General features: G+C 47.9%; 2 protein-coding genes across 2 annotated transcripts in view; one reads left to right on the forward strand and one right to left on the reverse strand.

The window, feature by feature from the left end:
* Window positions 1-3,427: 3,427 nt before the first annotated feature.
* Window positions 3,428-11,592, reverse strand: Cby1 (chibby family member 1, beta catenin antagonist). The gene is made up of 5 exons (XM_038343342.2): window positions 11,539-11,592; window positions 9,094-9,205; window positions 5,624-5,729; window positions 5,423-5,541; window positions 3,428-4,108 (listed from the first exon to the last, which is right to left on the reverse strand). The coding sequence occupies exons 2-5, from the start codon at window positions 9,169-9,171 to the stop codon at window positions 4,028-4,030; spliced, it is 384 nt and encodes a 127-aa protein (XP_038199270.1). The 5' UTR covers window positions 9,172-9,205; window positions 11,539-11,592; the 3' UTR covers window positions 3,428-4,027.
* Window positions 11,593-12,008: 416 nt separating this feature from the next.
* Fam227a (family with sequence similarity 227 member A) overlaps window positions 12,009-17,629 on the forward strand; it is a 53,516-nt gene continuing 47,895 nt past the window's right edge. The window contains exon 1 of the mRNA XM_042055724.1: window positions 12,009-12,143. The gene's annotated coding sequence lies outside the window, so the exon portion shown is untranslated. The remainder of the gene's footprint in view (window positions 12,144-17,629) is intronic.

Here is a 17,629-nt window from a genome sequence, read left to right on the forward strand (position 1 = left end):
TCTGTGACCTGCTGGAGTGTGAAGGGGCTGGTCCTGTGGAACCCTAGCAGCGGGATCTCTGACTGGGGCAACAGCAGGGTATTGGTGAGGAAGTCGTGATGAGGTTCCAGTGCTGACGCGGATGGTGTAGCAGAAACCAGAGGCCCTGAACCAGGCCAACAATTCACTGTAATGAACATTTGCAATGAAAGCTGAGTGGATAAAAGGGTCCATTGCGTGGCACCCTGCAGCTCCCAACGTGACTGAGCCGAATGAAGAGGTAGGGAAATGGAGGTGCCAGGTGTGGTTGTTTTGGAACTTTTTTTTTAAAAAAAATTTTTTTCTTTTAGATGAAGATTCTACAGGGGTGGGGAGTGGATATGGAGGGACTGGGAAAGGAGCAGGATTGGGATGCATAAGGTGAAATTCCCAAAGAATCAATAAAAATGATATTTAAAAATGACATACTAAGCATGGTGGCCCTAGTACTCAGGAGGCAGAGGCAGGTGGAGCTCTATAAGTTGGAGGTTAGCCTGGTCTATATACCCCGCTCTATGACAGCCAGGATAGAGCCTGTCTCAAAGCAAAAAAAAAAAAAAAAAAAAAAAAAAAAAAAAAAAAAAAAAAAAAAAAAAAAAAAAAAAAAAAAAAAAAGACATACCTCTCAAGTGGGGGAAAAAGCAAGACTAGTCTTCCCAAGGGACCTAGGGCTGGCAGTGAGGACTGGGTTTTGGTTTTGTGTTTTCTAGACCTTTTTTAAAAAGATTTATTTATTATGTATAGTGTTCTGTCTGCATGTGTGCCACCAGACCAGAAGAGGGCACCAGATCTCATTATAGATGGTTGTGAGCCACCATGTGGTTGCTGGGAATTGAACTCAGGACCTCTGGAAGAGCAGCCAGTGCTCTTAACCTCTGAGCCATCTCTCCAGGCCTTTTCTAGACATTTTTGATAACAAAGGTCACCCTTAGCCCCTTCCTGCAACCATGACTGTCAAAAAAAGCTTGGTGAGCCCCATGTGCAAATCCCATGTACACTAGTGTCAGCTCTTCTGTTTCCACCTGTGTGGGGGGAACAGCCTAGGCCCCTGGCACCTGCTCTTCCTACACAATGAGGGTGATGGCGGCCTTCTGCTCAACTAACTGCTTAACTGCACAGCTGCCCTCTATCACACCGGCTCCAGCACCCTGCCTAAGGTACCAGTGGTGGCAGGGGGAGTCACAACATTGGGACATCCGAGCGTACCCTATTGTGGAATATTATTATTATTATTTTAAATAGGCAAAGATGGGTTACATTTGTTTTTGCTGCAGAATGTTACTTTACTGTGTGAAGGTGTTGCATTTGTTTTACTTTGACTGCCTAAGGCACCCAATTGATCAGATAAAAAGCTGAACAGCCAATTGCTAAGCAGGGGAAAGGATTGGTAGGGCTGGTGTTTAGAGAGAATAAATAGGAGAAGCTGAGCAGTGGTGGTGCACACCTTTGATCCCAGCACTCGGGAGGCAGAGGCCGGCCTGGTCTACAGAGCAAGCAAGTTCCAGGACAGGCTCCAAGGCTACACAGAGAAACCCTGTCTTGAGAAACAAAACAAATTCTTTCTTCTCTCTCTCTCTCTCTCTCTCTCTCTCTCTCTCTCTCTCTCTATATATATATATATATATATATATATATATATATATACACACACACACATATATACATACATATATGTATATATGTATTTCTCCATATATATGTGTATATATAGAGAGAAATCGAGGTGAGAGAGGGAGAGGAATGAGAGGAGGAGAGAACGAGGAGGGACACCTGGGGCAAGAAGCCAGGCAGATGGAGAGAAGCAATGAAAGCTACACAGAAGGAATATGTCCCCAGGCAAAAGGTAGATAAAGAGATACAGGTTAAGTTAAAAGCACTAGCCAGAAACATGCTTAAGCTAGACCGAGTATTCAAAACTGTAAGTCTCTGTGTCATGATTTGGTGGCCCACGTGATCCCCAAGGGTTCATCCGCATCCCTGTCTCTTTCAGCCAGCACTTCACTAGAATGGTTTTGTCACCTGGTGAACAGTACTCACGTCAGGAGAATTAAAAACAGGTGTCTAGCATCATAGTTCTCAATAGATGGTTGCCGAACGGTGGCCTGGACACAAGTAAACCCCACTGCTCCATAATCCTTATTTATATGACATACCTGGATCCTTTTAGGATTTCTTCAGTACTAAGTATTCACTTGGGCCGGCAAGATGACCCATGGGATAGGGACAGAAGTCACCAACTTGACAACCTGAATTTGACCCTCATGACCCACATGGGACAAAGAGAACTGACTCCTGAAATTTGTCCTCTGACCACCACATGGAGCAGAGGGACACATGCAACATACCCCATAAAAACAAATAAATGTAATGGAATTAAAGTTGAAAAAAGAGCCGGGTGGTGGTGGCAGCACTTGGGAGGCAGAGGCAGGTGGCTCTCTATGAGATGGAGGCCTACCTGGTACAGAGTTCCGGAATAGTCGGGATTACACAGAGAAACCCTGTCTGGAAAAACAAAAAGGGGTGCAGAGTAGACTTCAGGTTAGGCACTCGCTCGGGGGTCAGGAAGTGAGGCTGTGAGCTGCAGTTCTCCCTTCGCCTCTGTCCATTCCCCTGCAGTGCTCTGCTGCCCATTAGGAGACTGTAAGCCGAGCCTCAGCACAGGCCGTCCCTCCTGTCACTATGGGCTGGGACTCAGAGGCCCCCAGCACTTGCACTGTCGTGTGAAGCAGTTTCCAAACTGGTCTCTGAACACCGTCTCCTAGTGCACAGCTAGGCATGCTAACAGGGCTGAACTGAGCAGGTGTGAGACCAAGTGCAAAGGACTAAGCCTACTGCCAGACTCAACACCAGCCCAGAAGGAGGGACCCACTGAGGCAGTTTAAAGCCCTGGGCTCCATGCCTCAACCTGTGTCCCCTGCTCGACTCTAACAATGAGATTCCCCTCTGGCTAGATCACACAGACTTGGGCACTGATTCCCATGCCATCCATGCCTCACCAGGTCTGGACCACATAGTGGGCCACCAGTGCTGGCTTCCTAAAACAGCGGAGCAGAGGAATTTGAGCATGAAGTCATTATTTCTCTTCTAGGGTGGCTTCCCACTGCAAGGGGCTGTTTCCCTAACCTTAAAAATTCTTTTGGTGGGGCCGGGCGGTGGTGGCGCACGCCTTTAATCCCAGCACTCGGGAGGCAGAGGCAGGCAGATCTCTGAGAGTTCGAGACCAGCCTGGTCTACAAGAGCTAGTTCCAGGACAGGCTCCAAAGCCACAGAGAAACCCTGTCTCGAAAAAAAACCAAAAAAAAAAAAAAATTCTTTTGGTGGAGCAATGAAAAGTTAGGACCCAGCTCTGCTTACATCTTGGGGAACCACACTGGTTTCGTTTTTGTTTACCTATTTTGCTACACAGAGATTATTGAACACCATTTAATAAAAATAAAAATAGTCAAAACAGAAAGAGTAAATTACAACGTGCTGTGGAGGGCAGAGGTTGCTGCTGGGAAGCTGATGGCAGAAGAGGCTGTGGACTTGGGGATGGGGATTCTTTGAAGGCAGAGAGAGCACGGCCAGAGGGGACAGAGAATGCAGAGCCACTCACTGTGCACCCTCACGTGAAGTGTGAACTGGAACTAGTGCCAGACCCCAGTGTGAAGAGGTGAACTGCCAACTGCCTGAACACGGTGACTCTGAGACAATGGACAGCTGTATGCTGTCACCTGCAGACAGCAGCCAAGGGCCAACTATTTTCTAGACCTGCCTGCAGTTTGCTTTAGATTGACATCCTGGGCAGTGTGCCTGTGGCGCCTCCCAAGCTATGGTCCTGGCTTGCAACCTTGGTTTCTTCCATCCCATGCCACCTCCCTGTCCCCAAGTCCAAGGGAGCTAGGGTCTGTTAATGTTCTCTCTCAGGGCAAGTCTATTAGTTTGACTGAAAATCCAAGGGCTCTGCCACATCCTCCTCCCCAGGGGTCAGTGGGGACTTCTAATCTTCTAGCTGGCCTGTCCAGGCTCTTCACTTCCTCCTGCGGTTGATGATCTTCAGTTCGTCCAGTTCTCTGTCCTTTAAGTGGGACTCGGCAGTGGTCTCCGAAAGCTGGAAAGGAAGCATTGGACTGTTACAAAGGAAGCTATGTCAGGCCATGCTTCCGCTTGCTTGCACAGCTACTCTGACCCAAGGAAAGGCCTGCCATTCCTCACCCAGCTGGCCTCTTAACAGGAAAGCCTTGGCAGTCAAAGGAATTACTCATATTCAAGCCCTTGGCTCCTGTCATTTACAGCTGTGTGGCACACCACGTGTGAAGGCTGAAAATGACAGATACCAGGCACTCTACAGTTAGGGGACCGTAAATCACTTAGCCTTGTATTCCTCATGCAATGGTGCCCAGGGAACAATACTGTAAAAAACGTCAGGGGAATGGGACGCTCTAAAAGTGATGCTCCTTTCCTCACCAGGATCTCTGAATAGGCTTCACAGCAGGAGGAAGCTGACATTGATCATGGAGACAGATGGTGGGTGGGCGATCTCTACTTCCAAAGCAAGTGTGTGGCTTGCATTAGCTCTGTGAAGTAAGAGCTACTCTGATGTGTAGTGATATCTTGTTTGTACAAATAAAGCTTGCCTGAAGATCAGAGGGTGGAGCTAACCACCAGCTAACCATAGAAGTCTGGAGGTCTGTACAGACAAGCAGGAAGTGATAAGGTGGGAGGAAACAGGAACTTAGTCTCTTTTCAGCTGGGAAGTTAAGGAGGTAAGATGGCTGTGGTTTTGCTCCTTCTTCTCTCTGATATCGCAGCATGACCCCAAATATCTGCCTCTGGGCTTTTATTATTAAGACCTATTAGAATTCGTGCTACACTGAGGCCAGTTGCCCTGCTGGTGGCGAAGGTGAACAGCAGTTAGCCAGCAGGACAAGAAAACTTCCCATCAGTTCCATCACGCCTGCCATCACTATGTGCATGCACCGCCAGGCCCAGGAGACACAAGAGACTGATGGTGATTGGGTATGCACACTCAGCAGGTCTGCGCTGGGCACTAACTCAGTCTGTGTGAGGCAGGATGCCTCCTTACCATGAGCGGACACCCCCACCTGAGATGCCTTCATCCTCATCTTCATTCCTGGCACTATCCTGGGGCATTCGGCTCACATACTTCTTCATCCGAGAAACTCGCCACTGTATAGACCTCTTCCCCTGGGCCAATGCCAGCTTCTGCTTAGACTAAAGGACACCATTCCATGGGCACAGGCATTGTGGGTATTGTTACACATCCCTGTTCCAGCTTTTAATGGCAAGGTTGACTTTTATGTACCCAGCAAATGAGCCCTTGGGAAATCAGTTGGGTGGCTTGACTCAAGACAGCTTCCTTGAAGGGGACACCTAGGTGTCCCTTCCAGATTGCTTTGCTCACCATGTCCAGCAGAATGTCCACTTTCAGCCGCAAGAGATTGTTCTCTTCTTCCAGCTGCTGGTTCCGTTTGCGCAGGCGCTGAGTCTCCCTACGATCCACACCTCCACTAATCACTGTGTCTAAAGGAAGCACGGAAGAGGAGTGAAAAGGGGGGATTCCTTCTGCTATCCTGATCACCAAAGCCGCTGGAGGGCCTCTCACCTGCTACCCACTGGCCATTTTCAAACTTCAGGTTTTGCCCCGCCAGGTTCATGGTGGGAGTTCCATAATCAAGGCCCAGCTCCAATTCCCGCGTTGACCGATCTAACTGTGGTAAGAGACTAGGATGGCTCAGGAAGTCACAGAACAAGAGCTCACACCCCAGCTTCTCCCACTAGTTCCAAACCCAACAAAACAGGAACCGGTGTCTATCCTCCCACCAGTACTTAGCACCTTTAATATATATATATGGAGAGAGAGAGAGAGAGAGAGAGAGAGAGAGAGAGAGAGAGAGAGAGAGAGAGAGAGAGAGAGAGAGAGAGAGAGAGAGAGAGTGAGTCATGGTCTCACTATGTAGCCCTGGCTGTCCTGGAACTCACTATGTAGACCAGGCTGGCCTAAAACTCACAGAGATCCACCTGCCTCTGCCTCCTGAGTGCTGGGATTGAGTGTACTACCACACCTGTCAGTACTTGAAATACTTCACAAGGCTAGACTATCAAATGATATACAGCAAACATTTAAAGAAGTGGCTAGGAAAACTGCCCAGTGGGTAAGAGTGCTTGCTGTACTAACAGGCTGACCTAGTTTTAGTTCCCAGCACCCACATAAAAAGCCAGATGTGACCACATGTGTCTATAAATCCCATCCACCCACTTTAAATTATAAGAGGGAAGAACCGCTCTATTCTATGCTTGGATGTTTGCAGAAAGGCTATATAGGCTGTAATTTGTTTTTTTTTTTATACTTATTTATTATGTATACAATATTCTGTCTGCGTGTATGCCTGTAGGCCAGAAGAGGGCACCAGACCCCATTACAGATGGTTGTGAGCCACCATGTGGTTGCTGGGAATTGAACTCAGGACCTTTGAAGAGCAGGCAATGCTCTTAACCTCTGAGCCATCTCTCCTGCCCCTAGGCTGTAATTTGTAAACTGAATTTTTTACATCTACTTTACAGTTCAAATAATCCGTTGTACATCTGTATACACGTAAGGATACTTGGCTTTGATTGATTCCCCTCTGCATTACTACATTATAATAAGGAAACTTGTAGTTTGATTAATATGAAAGAACAGTTATGAAGGAGCATAAAATCCTAACAGTCCCTGCCAGGGCTTATTTAATGTTTGACAGTCAGTTTCTGTATTCATTGACAGGGCTTGCCAAACTCTCCCGAGTCAGGCCTGGTTTCCAAGCATTCAGAAATGAGTATGACCAGCTTTTCCAGAGAAGAGCTTTTGACCCTGTGAGGGAGACATAAGTAGCTCGAGAAGCAGGACCAAGCAATGGGTTCCTGGACCTGGAGTTACAGATGGTCATGAAGCACCACGTGGGTCTGGGAATCAGACCTGGGTCCTCTGCAGGAGCAACAAGTGCTCTTAACCACTAAGCTGTCACTCTAGCCTCTGTCCAGTTTTTAAAATGTTGGTTCTGGGGACTGAACTTAGGTCCTCACATTTTCTCATCTGAGTCATCTCTCCATTCCTCTTGAATCCCCTTTAAGAAGTATTATAAATTTTGAGAGGGTCTTGTTGAGCTACCCAGGCAGGCCTTGATCTTATAATCCTGTCTCAGCCTTCCAAGTACCTGGAATTATAGGCCTGTACCACCAGGCCATGCTCCTCTTCTTCTTATTTCATACCCAGCACCCAAGAGACTGCCTGATATACAGAGTTCTCAGCTAGCTGTCACAGAACTGATGGGCAGGGAAGATGACCCTGGGCAGGTGAAGCAGCATGCATACAGGAGGATCCTGTAAGGCTGGGTGGCTGAAGCAAAAGGCGTACAGAGGACAGGCCATGAGGACCTGGCCACTGTCCTGTAATAACAAGTCACCATTGAGCTCCCAGGACTCTGTGCACCACAGTATTTCACGTTGTGTTCCCTTGTCACAGCATTTGTCTGCGTGGCTCCAAAACTGCAGGGAGGGTGGGCTCTGAGCCACTCAAAGACAGCCGAGTTTTGTTTTGCTTTGTTTTTCAAGACAGGGTTTCTCTGTGTAGCCCTGGCTGCCTTAAAATTCCCTCTGTAGACCAGGCTGGCCTCCAACTCAGAGATCTGCCTGCCTCTGACTCTCAAGTGCTGGAATTAAAGGTGTGTGGCACTTCCACCCGGCGAGACAGACGTTTTATAAGCTCATTGCTGCCCTTAGGACAGGGGCTGGGACTGTCCCGGTTGAGATCACCAGGTGCATCTGCATCACTGATGTCTGGGATATCAAAAATCAACTTCATCCTGTTTTTTTTTTGTTTTTGTTTTTGGGGGGGTTTCAAGACAGGGTTTCTCTGTGGCTATGGAGCCTGTCCTGGAACTAGCTCTTGTGGACCAGGCTGGCCTCGAACTCACAAAGATCTACCTGCCTCTGCCTCCCAAGTGCTGGGATTAAAGGCATGCACCACCACCACCCGGCTCATCCTGTTTTTAAAGTTTTGTTTTTTGGTAGGGTGTGGGGTTGCACGCCATTAATCCCAGAGGCAGAGGTGGGCAGTTTGAGCTTGTCCTTGTCTACACAGACAGCTTGGGTCAGCCAAGACTACACAAAGAGAATCTATTCTCAAAGCAGCAACAATAACAAAAGATTTGTTTTTATTTTATGTGTATGAGTGTTCTGCCAGCATGTCAGTGAACCTTGTAAGTACAGTGCCACTAAAGGCCAGAAGAGGGCGCTGGATCCCTGGTAACTGGAGTTACAGATGGTTGTAAGTCACCATGAGGGTGCTGGGAACCCAACCCAGGTCCTCTCTCTCTCTGCAAGAGCAACAAATGCCCTTAATGGCAAGTTCCTGGGTGTCCTGGAACTCTATATGTAGACCAGGCTGGTCTCGAACTCACAGTGGTCCACCTGCTTCTGTTTCCTAACTGCTGAGATTAAAAGTGTACCACTACACCCCAATTGAATTTGATCTTTAAACATGACTGAAATTAATTCTTAAATAAGTTTTGGAATTAAAATATAAATAATATTGGACATTGTTACCTGGGACCAAAATCAGAATGAGGCTGGCTGTCTTAGTGGGGTCTTGAATAAACTCCGAAAGTAATTGCCACACAGCAATTTAAACTTGAATAATAATATAAACTAAAAAAATGTGTTGCTCTCATTGGTTTAATAAAGAGCTAAATGGCCAATAGCTAGGCAGGAAGAGGTTAGATGGGACTTGTGGACAGGGAGAGAGCACTGGGATGAAGAAGGGTGGAATCACCAGCCATATGCAGAGAAAGCAGGACGTGTACAAGATGAGGTAACAGGGCATGAGCGATATAGCAGCAAGTAAGTTAATAGGAATGGGTTAATTTAAGCTATAAGTGCTAGTTAGAAACAAGCCTAAGCTACCAGTCGAGCCTGTATAATTAATACGTCTCTGGGTGGTTATTTGGGAGCTGGCTGGTGGCACAGAAAATTCCACTGACAGGATGCCCTCCAGTGCTATCTGTCCACCCGAGACCACATGTGCCCCAATCCACTCACAGAATGCAGGTTGGAGAGAGAGGCCGACTTCCGAGGCGGCGTCTTCTTTGGGCTGAATATACTCCCAAAGAGAGGCATTCCTGACTTGAGGAGGAAACACCAGAACTTCCTTCTAGGGTCAAACAGATCAGTGACGTTACTGCATTGTTCTCAAATCATGGAAATATTTTAACCACTGGCAATTACCAACCCTGGCACTATCTACTGGGAAGAGTTGTCCATTTAGACAGAACAGCAAAGGAAGGCTGTTTGAACAGAAGTCCTGTCAGGAGCTCCCATGTGTTGGATGCTTTTTATGTGCTGTACAGTATGCCAATGCCTTTGCACAATCTCATTTAACTCACAAATACCCCTTGACAAGCCCCTCCTATTCACCCCATTTGGTTGGTGACATTTAGAAAGCTAAGGTCTTCAGTGGGAATGGGCATCTGAACCAACTTTGTATGGCTTCACAGTTATGTTAGCAGGCAAACCTGTCCCAAATTGGCCTCACTAGAACTACAATGTGAACCAAGGAATGAAATTTCTATCCCATAAGCCGGTCAGAGCTGGACCAGGAACTCTAACTTCTGCATACACACAATTCTAAAGCTGCAAAGCTACACTGGTACTTCATTCCCAGACTGACAGTGGCGTTTATCACTTGGTCCCTGTGTCAAGCCCCTTGTCCTGTTATGAGAGGTATGGTGGTCTCAAGGAAAGGAGAGAGCCAGAACATGGTGGAGCTGACAACACTGTCGCCATTATACAGTGTCAATCCCAACCTCCTGTGCTCATAAAAGTCACAACATCACTTAGCTTCTGGGAAGAGCTCAAGGGTTTTTTGTTTGCATGTTTTTTTTTTTTTCTTCGAGACAGGGTTTCTCTGTATAGTCTTGGCTCTCCTGGAACTCACTCTGTAGACCAGGCTGACCTTGAACCCAGAGATCTGCCTGCCTCTGCCTCCCAGTGCAGGGATTAAAGAAGGCATGTGTCACCACTGCCTGGCATCTTTCTAATTTAAGTATAACAAAAATAAAGAGAAGTTTTAAAACCACAAGGTTCCAGGGTAGTTTTTTTAATATACATGTTTATGTGCTGTATGCACGTGTACCTGCATGTGTGTGTGCATGTGTCTATGCGTGTGCGTGCTTGTACAGAGTCCAGAGGAGGACACCAGGTGTGCTGCTTTATCTCTTTCTGTCACAGTCCCCTATCAGGGTCTCTCACTGAACCTGGAGCTAGACTTGTGGCCAGCAAGTCCAGGCAGTCCTCTCTCTGCTCCCAACAGTGCTGGGAGTACAGGTGTTGAGTCCGCCACGGGCTTTTTACTGGGGTGTTGGGAACTTGGATTTGGGTCATCATGCTTGTGCAGTGAGCACTCATATTTCCTGAGCCTTTCCTCCAATTCCCTTTACAAATCTGTAACTCACACACACACACACACCCTTCTACAGAGTGAGTTCAAGTCGTAGCAACACCCAACAAGACTCTCTGGATGATTTTACAACCAACTCTGCTGAGATCCTAGGTTTCTTTTTGTTTTGTTTTTGTTTATTGAGACAGGGTTTCTCTGTGTAGCCCTGGAATGCACTCCATAGACCAGGCTGGCCTCAAACTCACAGAGATACATCTGCCTTTGATCCTTTAGTCCTAGGGTTCTTTAGTGAAGCCTTCTCATAGGAAAGGCTCAGGATCAAGAAAGTTATGAGGCTATACCTGGTTTCCAACCAACAACGCTGCTCACCCTCAGTGGGATCCCGGCACTTTATCTCTGAAGGGCCTCAGCTGCTTTAGTTTTTGTTGTTGTTTTAATACTGTATGGGTGTTTTGCCTGCGTGTAAGCCTGTGTACTATGTGCCTTAGGTCCGCAGATCCCTGGAACAGGTGTTACTGGCCGTCATAAGCTGGGAATTGAATCCATCTGGTTTCTCTCCAACAGCAACTAGTGCTCTTAGACGCTAAGCCATCATCTCTCCAGCCCTCGAGTTCCTTAATTATAACCAGGAGTAATAAAAGCACCCAGTTTGTAGGTGAGGAGTGTTTTCTTATTTACAAGTTGTTGGAGCGTTTGATGTTCACCATAACCCTGAGAAGCAGATCAAGCTGTGCCCCTCTACAGGGAACTGTACTTATTGTGCGAAGCTTTAGTTCGCATCAGGTTATAAAATGCATTATCTTCACTCCGACAAGAAAGTAAAGGGAGCATCTCTGGTGGTCACTGGGTTCTCAAAGGCAAAAGGGTCAGCCAGTTGCTTGTCTGCAGGCGCACGCGCCACAGGACCATTGGAGTTCAGTAGCAGTTAGGAGAAATCCTTCAAGTGATGGGTCAAAAACACCGTCCCGAGTCACTGTCGCAGGATGAGCCCGCCACCACCCAGCTTGACCGCCACCCTCTCCAGGGGTACCCGGGCGCCCCCCATACCCGGGCTGGCTCCGGCCTTCGCCCAGCGCTCCCAGACGTACCTGGCGCGACTGGGAAGCCTGTGTCCAAAGCTCTCCCCAAGCCTTCTGCAAGGATCCGCCCACGTCGCGTCAACCGTCGCGAAGGCGATTGGCGGGCGCCGGGTTTCCATCGCGCGCATGCGTGGCTGCTATGGCCTCTACCACTGAGGATGGAGGGGAAGAGCCACGTCCCAGGGGAGCCTCCGCGGAGCAGAGGGGCTCCCGCGGGTTCCCTCTGCTTCAGCGAGCACGAAAGGCCTTGGAAAAGTGTTCTGGAGTTACTCTTATGCCAAATGGTGTAGGCCGGGCGAGTAGTGCCCCCTTAGACACGTTGGTCTGGCCCCCAGGTAGCGCCACTGTCGCCATGGTAACCACGTGTGGCAGCCACTGGGCCAGCCCAGGGCTGCATTGTTGTGGAAAAGGAGTGTGTAGTGACCCGGGCTGGACTCACAGTAGCAAAATGGCCTGCTCTCCGGCTGCCCCGCCCCGGCCACAAAGCAAAGTACTCCCCTTTTCGGTGGTTTGGAGTCCCGGGTGCCGGCGGCCATCCGGAGCTCCGTCGGGTCACCGGAGGGATCCGTGGCGGAACCCACCCTGAGGCTTTGGGATTTTCCCGAAGCTTTCAGGTAAGACAGACGAACAGACAGAGGACGACTGCTTGCCAGCAGCAAACTGGCTCCTGTCAGACCTGCCTCCTCCTCATGCCCACGAGCAAGGGAAACTGAGGTCCAAGAAGGTGACCCAGTGAACAAGGGGCGGAGGAATGGAGAATTCCCTCCAGAATTTCTCAAGTCCTAATGGCATGTATTGTGTATGCTCTGGTAAATGAAACGCGCCATCCAGGAGATGTTTCCTGGCGGCCTAGTGGGTACACTAGGTGTCATCCCAGCCACAGAAAAGGACAAGACCAAAGAGCAAGCCGTTTTCCTCCTCTTTTGCCACGATGCATTATTAGAAGAGAGAGTTTCACGTTCAAAATTAACCATATCTGGCCGGGCGTTGGTGGCGCACGCCTTTAATCCCAGCACTCGGGAGGCAGAGGCAGGCGGATCTCTGTGAGTTCGAGACCAGCCTGGTCTACAAGAGCTAGCTCCAGGACAGGCTCTAAAGCTGCAGAGAAACCCTGTCTCGAAAAACCAAAAAAAAAAATTAACCATATCTAAAATTAACCACTCTCTGGTTCAACAGAAACATAAAGCAGAGCACACTTGTAATTTGCGGTCATTCTGGCGACTTTTTGTTGTTGAACCCTGAGCCTTGGGAACGCCGATCCAGTGCTTCACGGATGAGCTATACCCAAAACACCTTTCACTGGGCAGCCCAGGCTTTCCCGGGGGTTCTCAGCTCATCCTGCCTCAGCCTTTCAGTGCTGGATTACAGACATACACTAAACCTGGCTTCAGCCCCTACACTTTTTTCCTTTTCTCCTTTTTTTTTTTTTTTTTAAAATAGATTTGGGATTTGAAACTTGGCTCACTTTGTCGTTCTGGCTGGTCTCCAGATCCTCCTGCCTCTGTCTCTAGAGTACTGGAGACTGAGGGCTAGTGCTACCACACCTGACCCTACGCTGTTAAAAGTAAAATCAAGACAGATTAAATTAACGTGACTACTGCTTTATTTAACTCGGTTTGTCCAAAATATGCTTAATCATATTGATTGATTGATTGATTGATTGACTGGTTTTTAATTTTTTTAAGAAGTAATCTTTTTTAAAATTTATTTATTTATTATGTATACAGTGTTCTGTCTGCATGTATGCCACCAGACCAGAAGAGGGCACCAGATCTCATTACAGATGGTTGTGAGCCATCATGTGGTTGCTGGGAATTGAACTCAGGACCTCTGGAAGAGCAGGCAGTGCTCTTAACCTCTGAGCCATCTCTCCAGCCCTGGTTTTTAATTTTTAAATAAAATTTACCTTCTTTGGTCCCACTAACCAAATTTAAGAACTTTGTTTTCACATGTAGCTAATGGCTGCCCGGATGGGCAGTATCGATGAAGCCTTTGTCTGGCCTTATTGCTTTCTCTTCTCCCCTTTAACCAATTAACTCCTGCTCTTCCTGCATCACCATTGACCTCTCTAACAAGGTCAAAACAAACTGTTGAAATGCTTAAGAAGCAGAGGCAGGGATCTCTGTGTGTCAGAGGCCAGCCTGGTCTAACTGGCAAGTGCCAGGCCAGCCAGCCAGGGCTACATAGTGAGGCCCTGTCTCAAACGAAGCTAAAGAGAGCACAGTATGTTATCTCATACCCATCCTGTGGACCGCCTTTGGAAGCAGTATGAGTCTTAATTCATCGTCATATGCATAATTTTTATAAATTACAATTTACAGTTATGTACTTATTTTAATTCTACAAGTCTACCCCAATAGTCCGCCCCACTGAGGGGACATGGATGCAGTCTGACTTAGTTGACCCTCTTGTGTGCAGTTAGAGCACACTTGCTAGTCTGTGGGAGGCCTTTAGTGGTCACTGAGTGGCTGAAAGTTGACAGTGAACCCAAGTCTGACTCCACAGTCTGCATTTTACATGCTATGGGGATTTTCAAATCCCAGCTGCCAGAACGCCCCGAGGGGAAAGTTTCCTGGCACCCACTGGCACCCACTCATCTACGTTCAGCACCTGGCACGGTGCTTGCCCCAGGGCAGCTTTCAGTGAAGCTGACTCTCCCTCCTCTACAAGCTACGACTGAGCTCCTGAACACACGTATCCTTAAATGGTATGAGGAAGAATTGAGCCTGGAGCAGTGTGTGTATTTTAAACATTCCTCTTTAGAAACACGCTACTCAGTTCTCACATTGGCATGAGTAATAGCGTTAGGCTAAAGCTGGAAGCTTCCGATGGAGTCATCTGAGCCTAGCTCCTCAGAGAACAGAGTGTAATTTTCCAGCCCTTCTGGGGAATGGGTAGGAGGACAATGAGAAGCCCTAAAACGCATCTGCCTCCTCTCACCTCTCCCTGTTCTACCCACCGGCTAAAGACTAGGAGCAAAGGGCAACAAACAGTACTGACCTGGGCCTGGGTCAGTTTTCCCTTCCAACCAATGGGTTTGGTCAGGGTCATGGCTTGGTATGGAGAGAACCCTGCCACTACCGAGACCAGGGGAGTCAGATCAGAGGGAGATAAGAGGGTAGTTCAGTTCAACAGGACTCAGTAGCGGCTCTTGGTTCACACTTCAAGAGTCTGACCCTGAGTCATTTCTCGTAGGCACATTTAAGCACAGCACAATTAGTAAAAAGAAGTTTCCTGGTGATAATTAACTCAATCCCACGGGTACAACAAAGCTTAAGATAGGACTGTGTCAAAACTCTTTGTAAAGTGCAAGTAACATCTTCCGGGAAAATGGGTTCTATAGAAAACTGAGAAAAAAGTTCAAGATAACATATGTGGTAAGGGTCTGAAGGGCGGCGCTGCGGAGGACTGATGTGACAACGTGATAAGGGTCTGGAGGAGGACTGCGGGAATGAGACAGACAAGCTCAAGGGTCTGTTGGTCAGTGTGGTCTGACCACACAGATAGTGCAGAGGTCACCAGGCTGTTAACTCTGTCAGTGCCTTCTGGGTGGGAAAACAGGTTGCCACTCTACCTTGGAAGATAAGCCCTGTGTGTTTAACCTTCCTGGTTTCCCTAGTGTATTTGTGTGAGCACAAGAACCTACATCCCTCCCACAGGACAGTCTGTGATAGGCACTTCTTTTTAAAAAAAGTATTAGCCGGGCGGTGGTGGCGCACGCCTTTAATCCCAGCACTCGGGAGGCAGAGGCAGGCGGATCTCTATGAGTTCGAGACCAGCCTGGTCTACAAGAGCTAGCTCCAGGACAGGCTCTAAAGCTGCAGAGAAACCCTGTCTCGAAAAACCAAAAAAAAAAAAAGTATTGAGTGATTAATTGTAGTGATTGCCTCTGGAGTAATTCTACTATGTAGCACGAATAATAGAAACCCAAAGATAGATATTGGGGTTCAAGCTGAAAGATCAGAGAAGCAAAGCAGCTGACCACTAAATAGCTCTTATCTCTAAGAAATCTTCAGACTGAAAAGAGTGAGTTTCTGTTCCATCTCGCCTTTTATTCCCCTGGGATTAAAGGCGTGCATCACCACCACTGCCTGGCCTGTATGGCTGACTAGTGTGGCTAGCTTTGCACTCTGATCTTCAGGCAAGCATTATTTGTTAGATCACAAACAAAATATCACTACACTCCTAATGGAGAAAAACATAGAAACAAGTCATTCCAGTTCAGGTTTTGGCCTTGAACTCTTGATCCTCCTGCCTGAGTCCCATCCCTTACCTTGCTGGGGTTTTAGGCATGTGCCACCATAGCCAGGTACCAGTTGTATATATTAAGTGCTGTAACAGATGAGAGTAGCCACATAAAAGAGTCTACTCTATGGTCCTGGTGACCTGGACTAATCCCAGGTCTTTCTAAAGATGATGTATCACCTGGGACCAAGTCCATAGATGGGACCTCGTGTACAAAGACATAGGGGCATTAAGAGCACAGCATGACCTCATTCAGTCGGTCCCCAGTGCTCATCATACAGGCCTGACAACCTGAGCGCTCTCCCTGGAACCCAGCTGGAAGGAGGAAGCTGACTGCATGAGGTTGTCTTCCGATCTCCTCATGTGTACCATTGCTATGTGTATTCCTGCGCCCATTAATAAAGATCTTCTTAAAAGAACATATCATGACAGGGAACCAGAAAGAAGTCTGTGGGCCAGGCCTCTGGAGTGCAAAGCTGGGGAGAAGAGTAGGGAGGGAGATTGAATTGGGGGAGCAGGGTGCAGGAAAGAGTGGTAGGTAGACCTAGGTTGGTTTCTCCATGACCTTAGCTCCCTCCTTTCATTCTGTATGAGCTGCCTGAGGACAACATCTAAGACTCTGGCTTTTCTATCCCCAGATCTTCAGCATTATACTCTGGGTGTGGAGGGATATACATGTTATAGGACTGGACCCAGGAGACAGGCCAGAGTGTTCTAAAGTTAGGACAAAGGGTTGGGCAGTTTTCTATGGATACAGGAAGCCCTAGAAGGCTTGTGCTGAGGAGGACTATTGTCCTATGGTTATAACTCCTGAGAGCTGCAATGAGTCGTGGGGGTCACGTGACAGGTGAGACAATGCAAAGGTTCCTCCATCCCGTATTTGTTTGTTTGTTTTTGTTTTGTGTTGTTTTCCTTTTTTGTTTTTGTTTTTTGAGACAGGATTTCTCTGTGTAACAGCCCTAGCTGTCCTGGAACTTGCTCTGTTGACCAGGATGGCCTCGAACTCACAGAGATCTGCCTGCCTCTGCCCCCGGTGGGATTAAAGATGAGCACCACTACTGGCCAGCCCATCTTGTATTCTTGCTGAAGCCATTTCAGGTTTAACAAGAATTTGTTCTTTTTGATAGAGAATCCCATGGAAAATTACCCAGCCCTGTTCTAGGAACCCAAGGTTGGGATGTCCTAGCTAATTTAGCTTCTGTTAAATTGTCTGTCAGTGTGGAAATCCCTCCAGCTAAGTGCTTACCATAGCTTCTGTTAAAACTGCTTACTTCTGCAAAGCAGCTGCTGGGTGAGATGTCGGGATTCTGCCTTTAAAAACTCTATGTTCTGGACACTAGAGGCCACACCTAGGTTCTTGAATACCTAAATGTGGTCCCAACTGGCTGGAATAAAGCCATTCTATTGACTGTAACCTGTGTCTGAGTGGTCATCTCTGGTGACCTCCCTGTAGCACCCCTCCAAATCTTCTCTTAAAACTCTGGCCCAGCCGGGCGGTGGTGGCGCACGCCTTTAATCCCAGCACTTGGGAGGCAGAGGCAGGCGGATCTCTGTGAGTTCGAGACCAGCCTGGTCTACAAGAGCTAGCTCCAGGACAGGCTCTAAAGCTGCAGAGAAACCCTGTCTCGAAAAACAAAAAAAAAAAACCTCTGGCCCAGAAAGGCAAAGAGATCTGGTTTCGTTTCTAGTTGGAATGCTGACTTGCGGAGTGGTCTGGAGCCCTGGGTTTTCCAGTCCTCTAACCTCCACCCCCATCTCCCCCTTCTCCCAGGTTTCTCTGTGTAGCTTTGACTGTTCCAGAACTCACTCTAAGACCAGGCTGGCCAAGAACTCACAGAAATTTGCCTGCCTTTGT

Source organism: Arvicola amphibius, chromosome 9 (genome assembly GCF_903992535.2).
Source record: "Arvicola amphibius chromosome 9, mArvAmp1.2, whole genome shotgun sequence".
NCBI classification, from domain to species: domain Eukaryota; kingdom Metazoa; phylum Chordata; class Mammalia; order Rodentia; family Cricetidae; genus Arvicola; species Arvicola amphibius.

What these genes read in the sequence shown, in the direction of transcription:
- Cby1 (XM_038343342.2), bottom strand. Translation starts at nt 9,171, where the DNA reads ATGCCTCTCTTTGGGAGTATATTCAGCCCAAAGAAGACGCCGCCTCGG. An exon ending in CTCTCTCCAACCTGCATTCT is followed by an intron (nt 5,730 to 9,093) that starts GTGAGTGGATTG and finishes CTCTTACCACAG; the next exon opens with TTAGATCGGTCAACGCGGGA. An exon ending in AAATGGCCAGTGGGTAGCAG is followed by an intron (nt 5,542 to 5,623) that starts GTGAGAGGCCCT and finishes TGCTTCCTTTAG; the next exon opens with ACACAGTGATTAGTGGAGGT.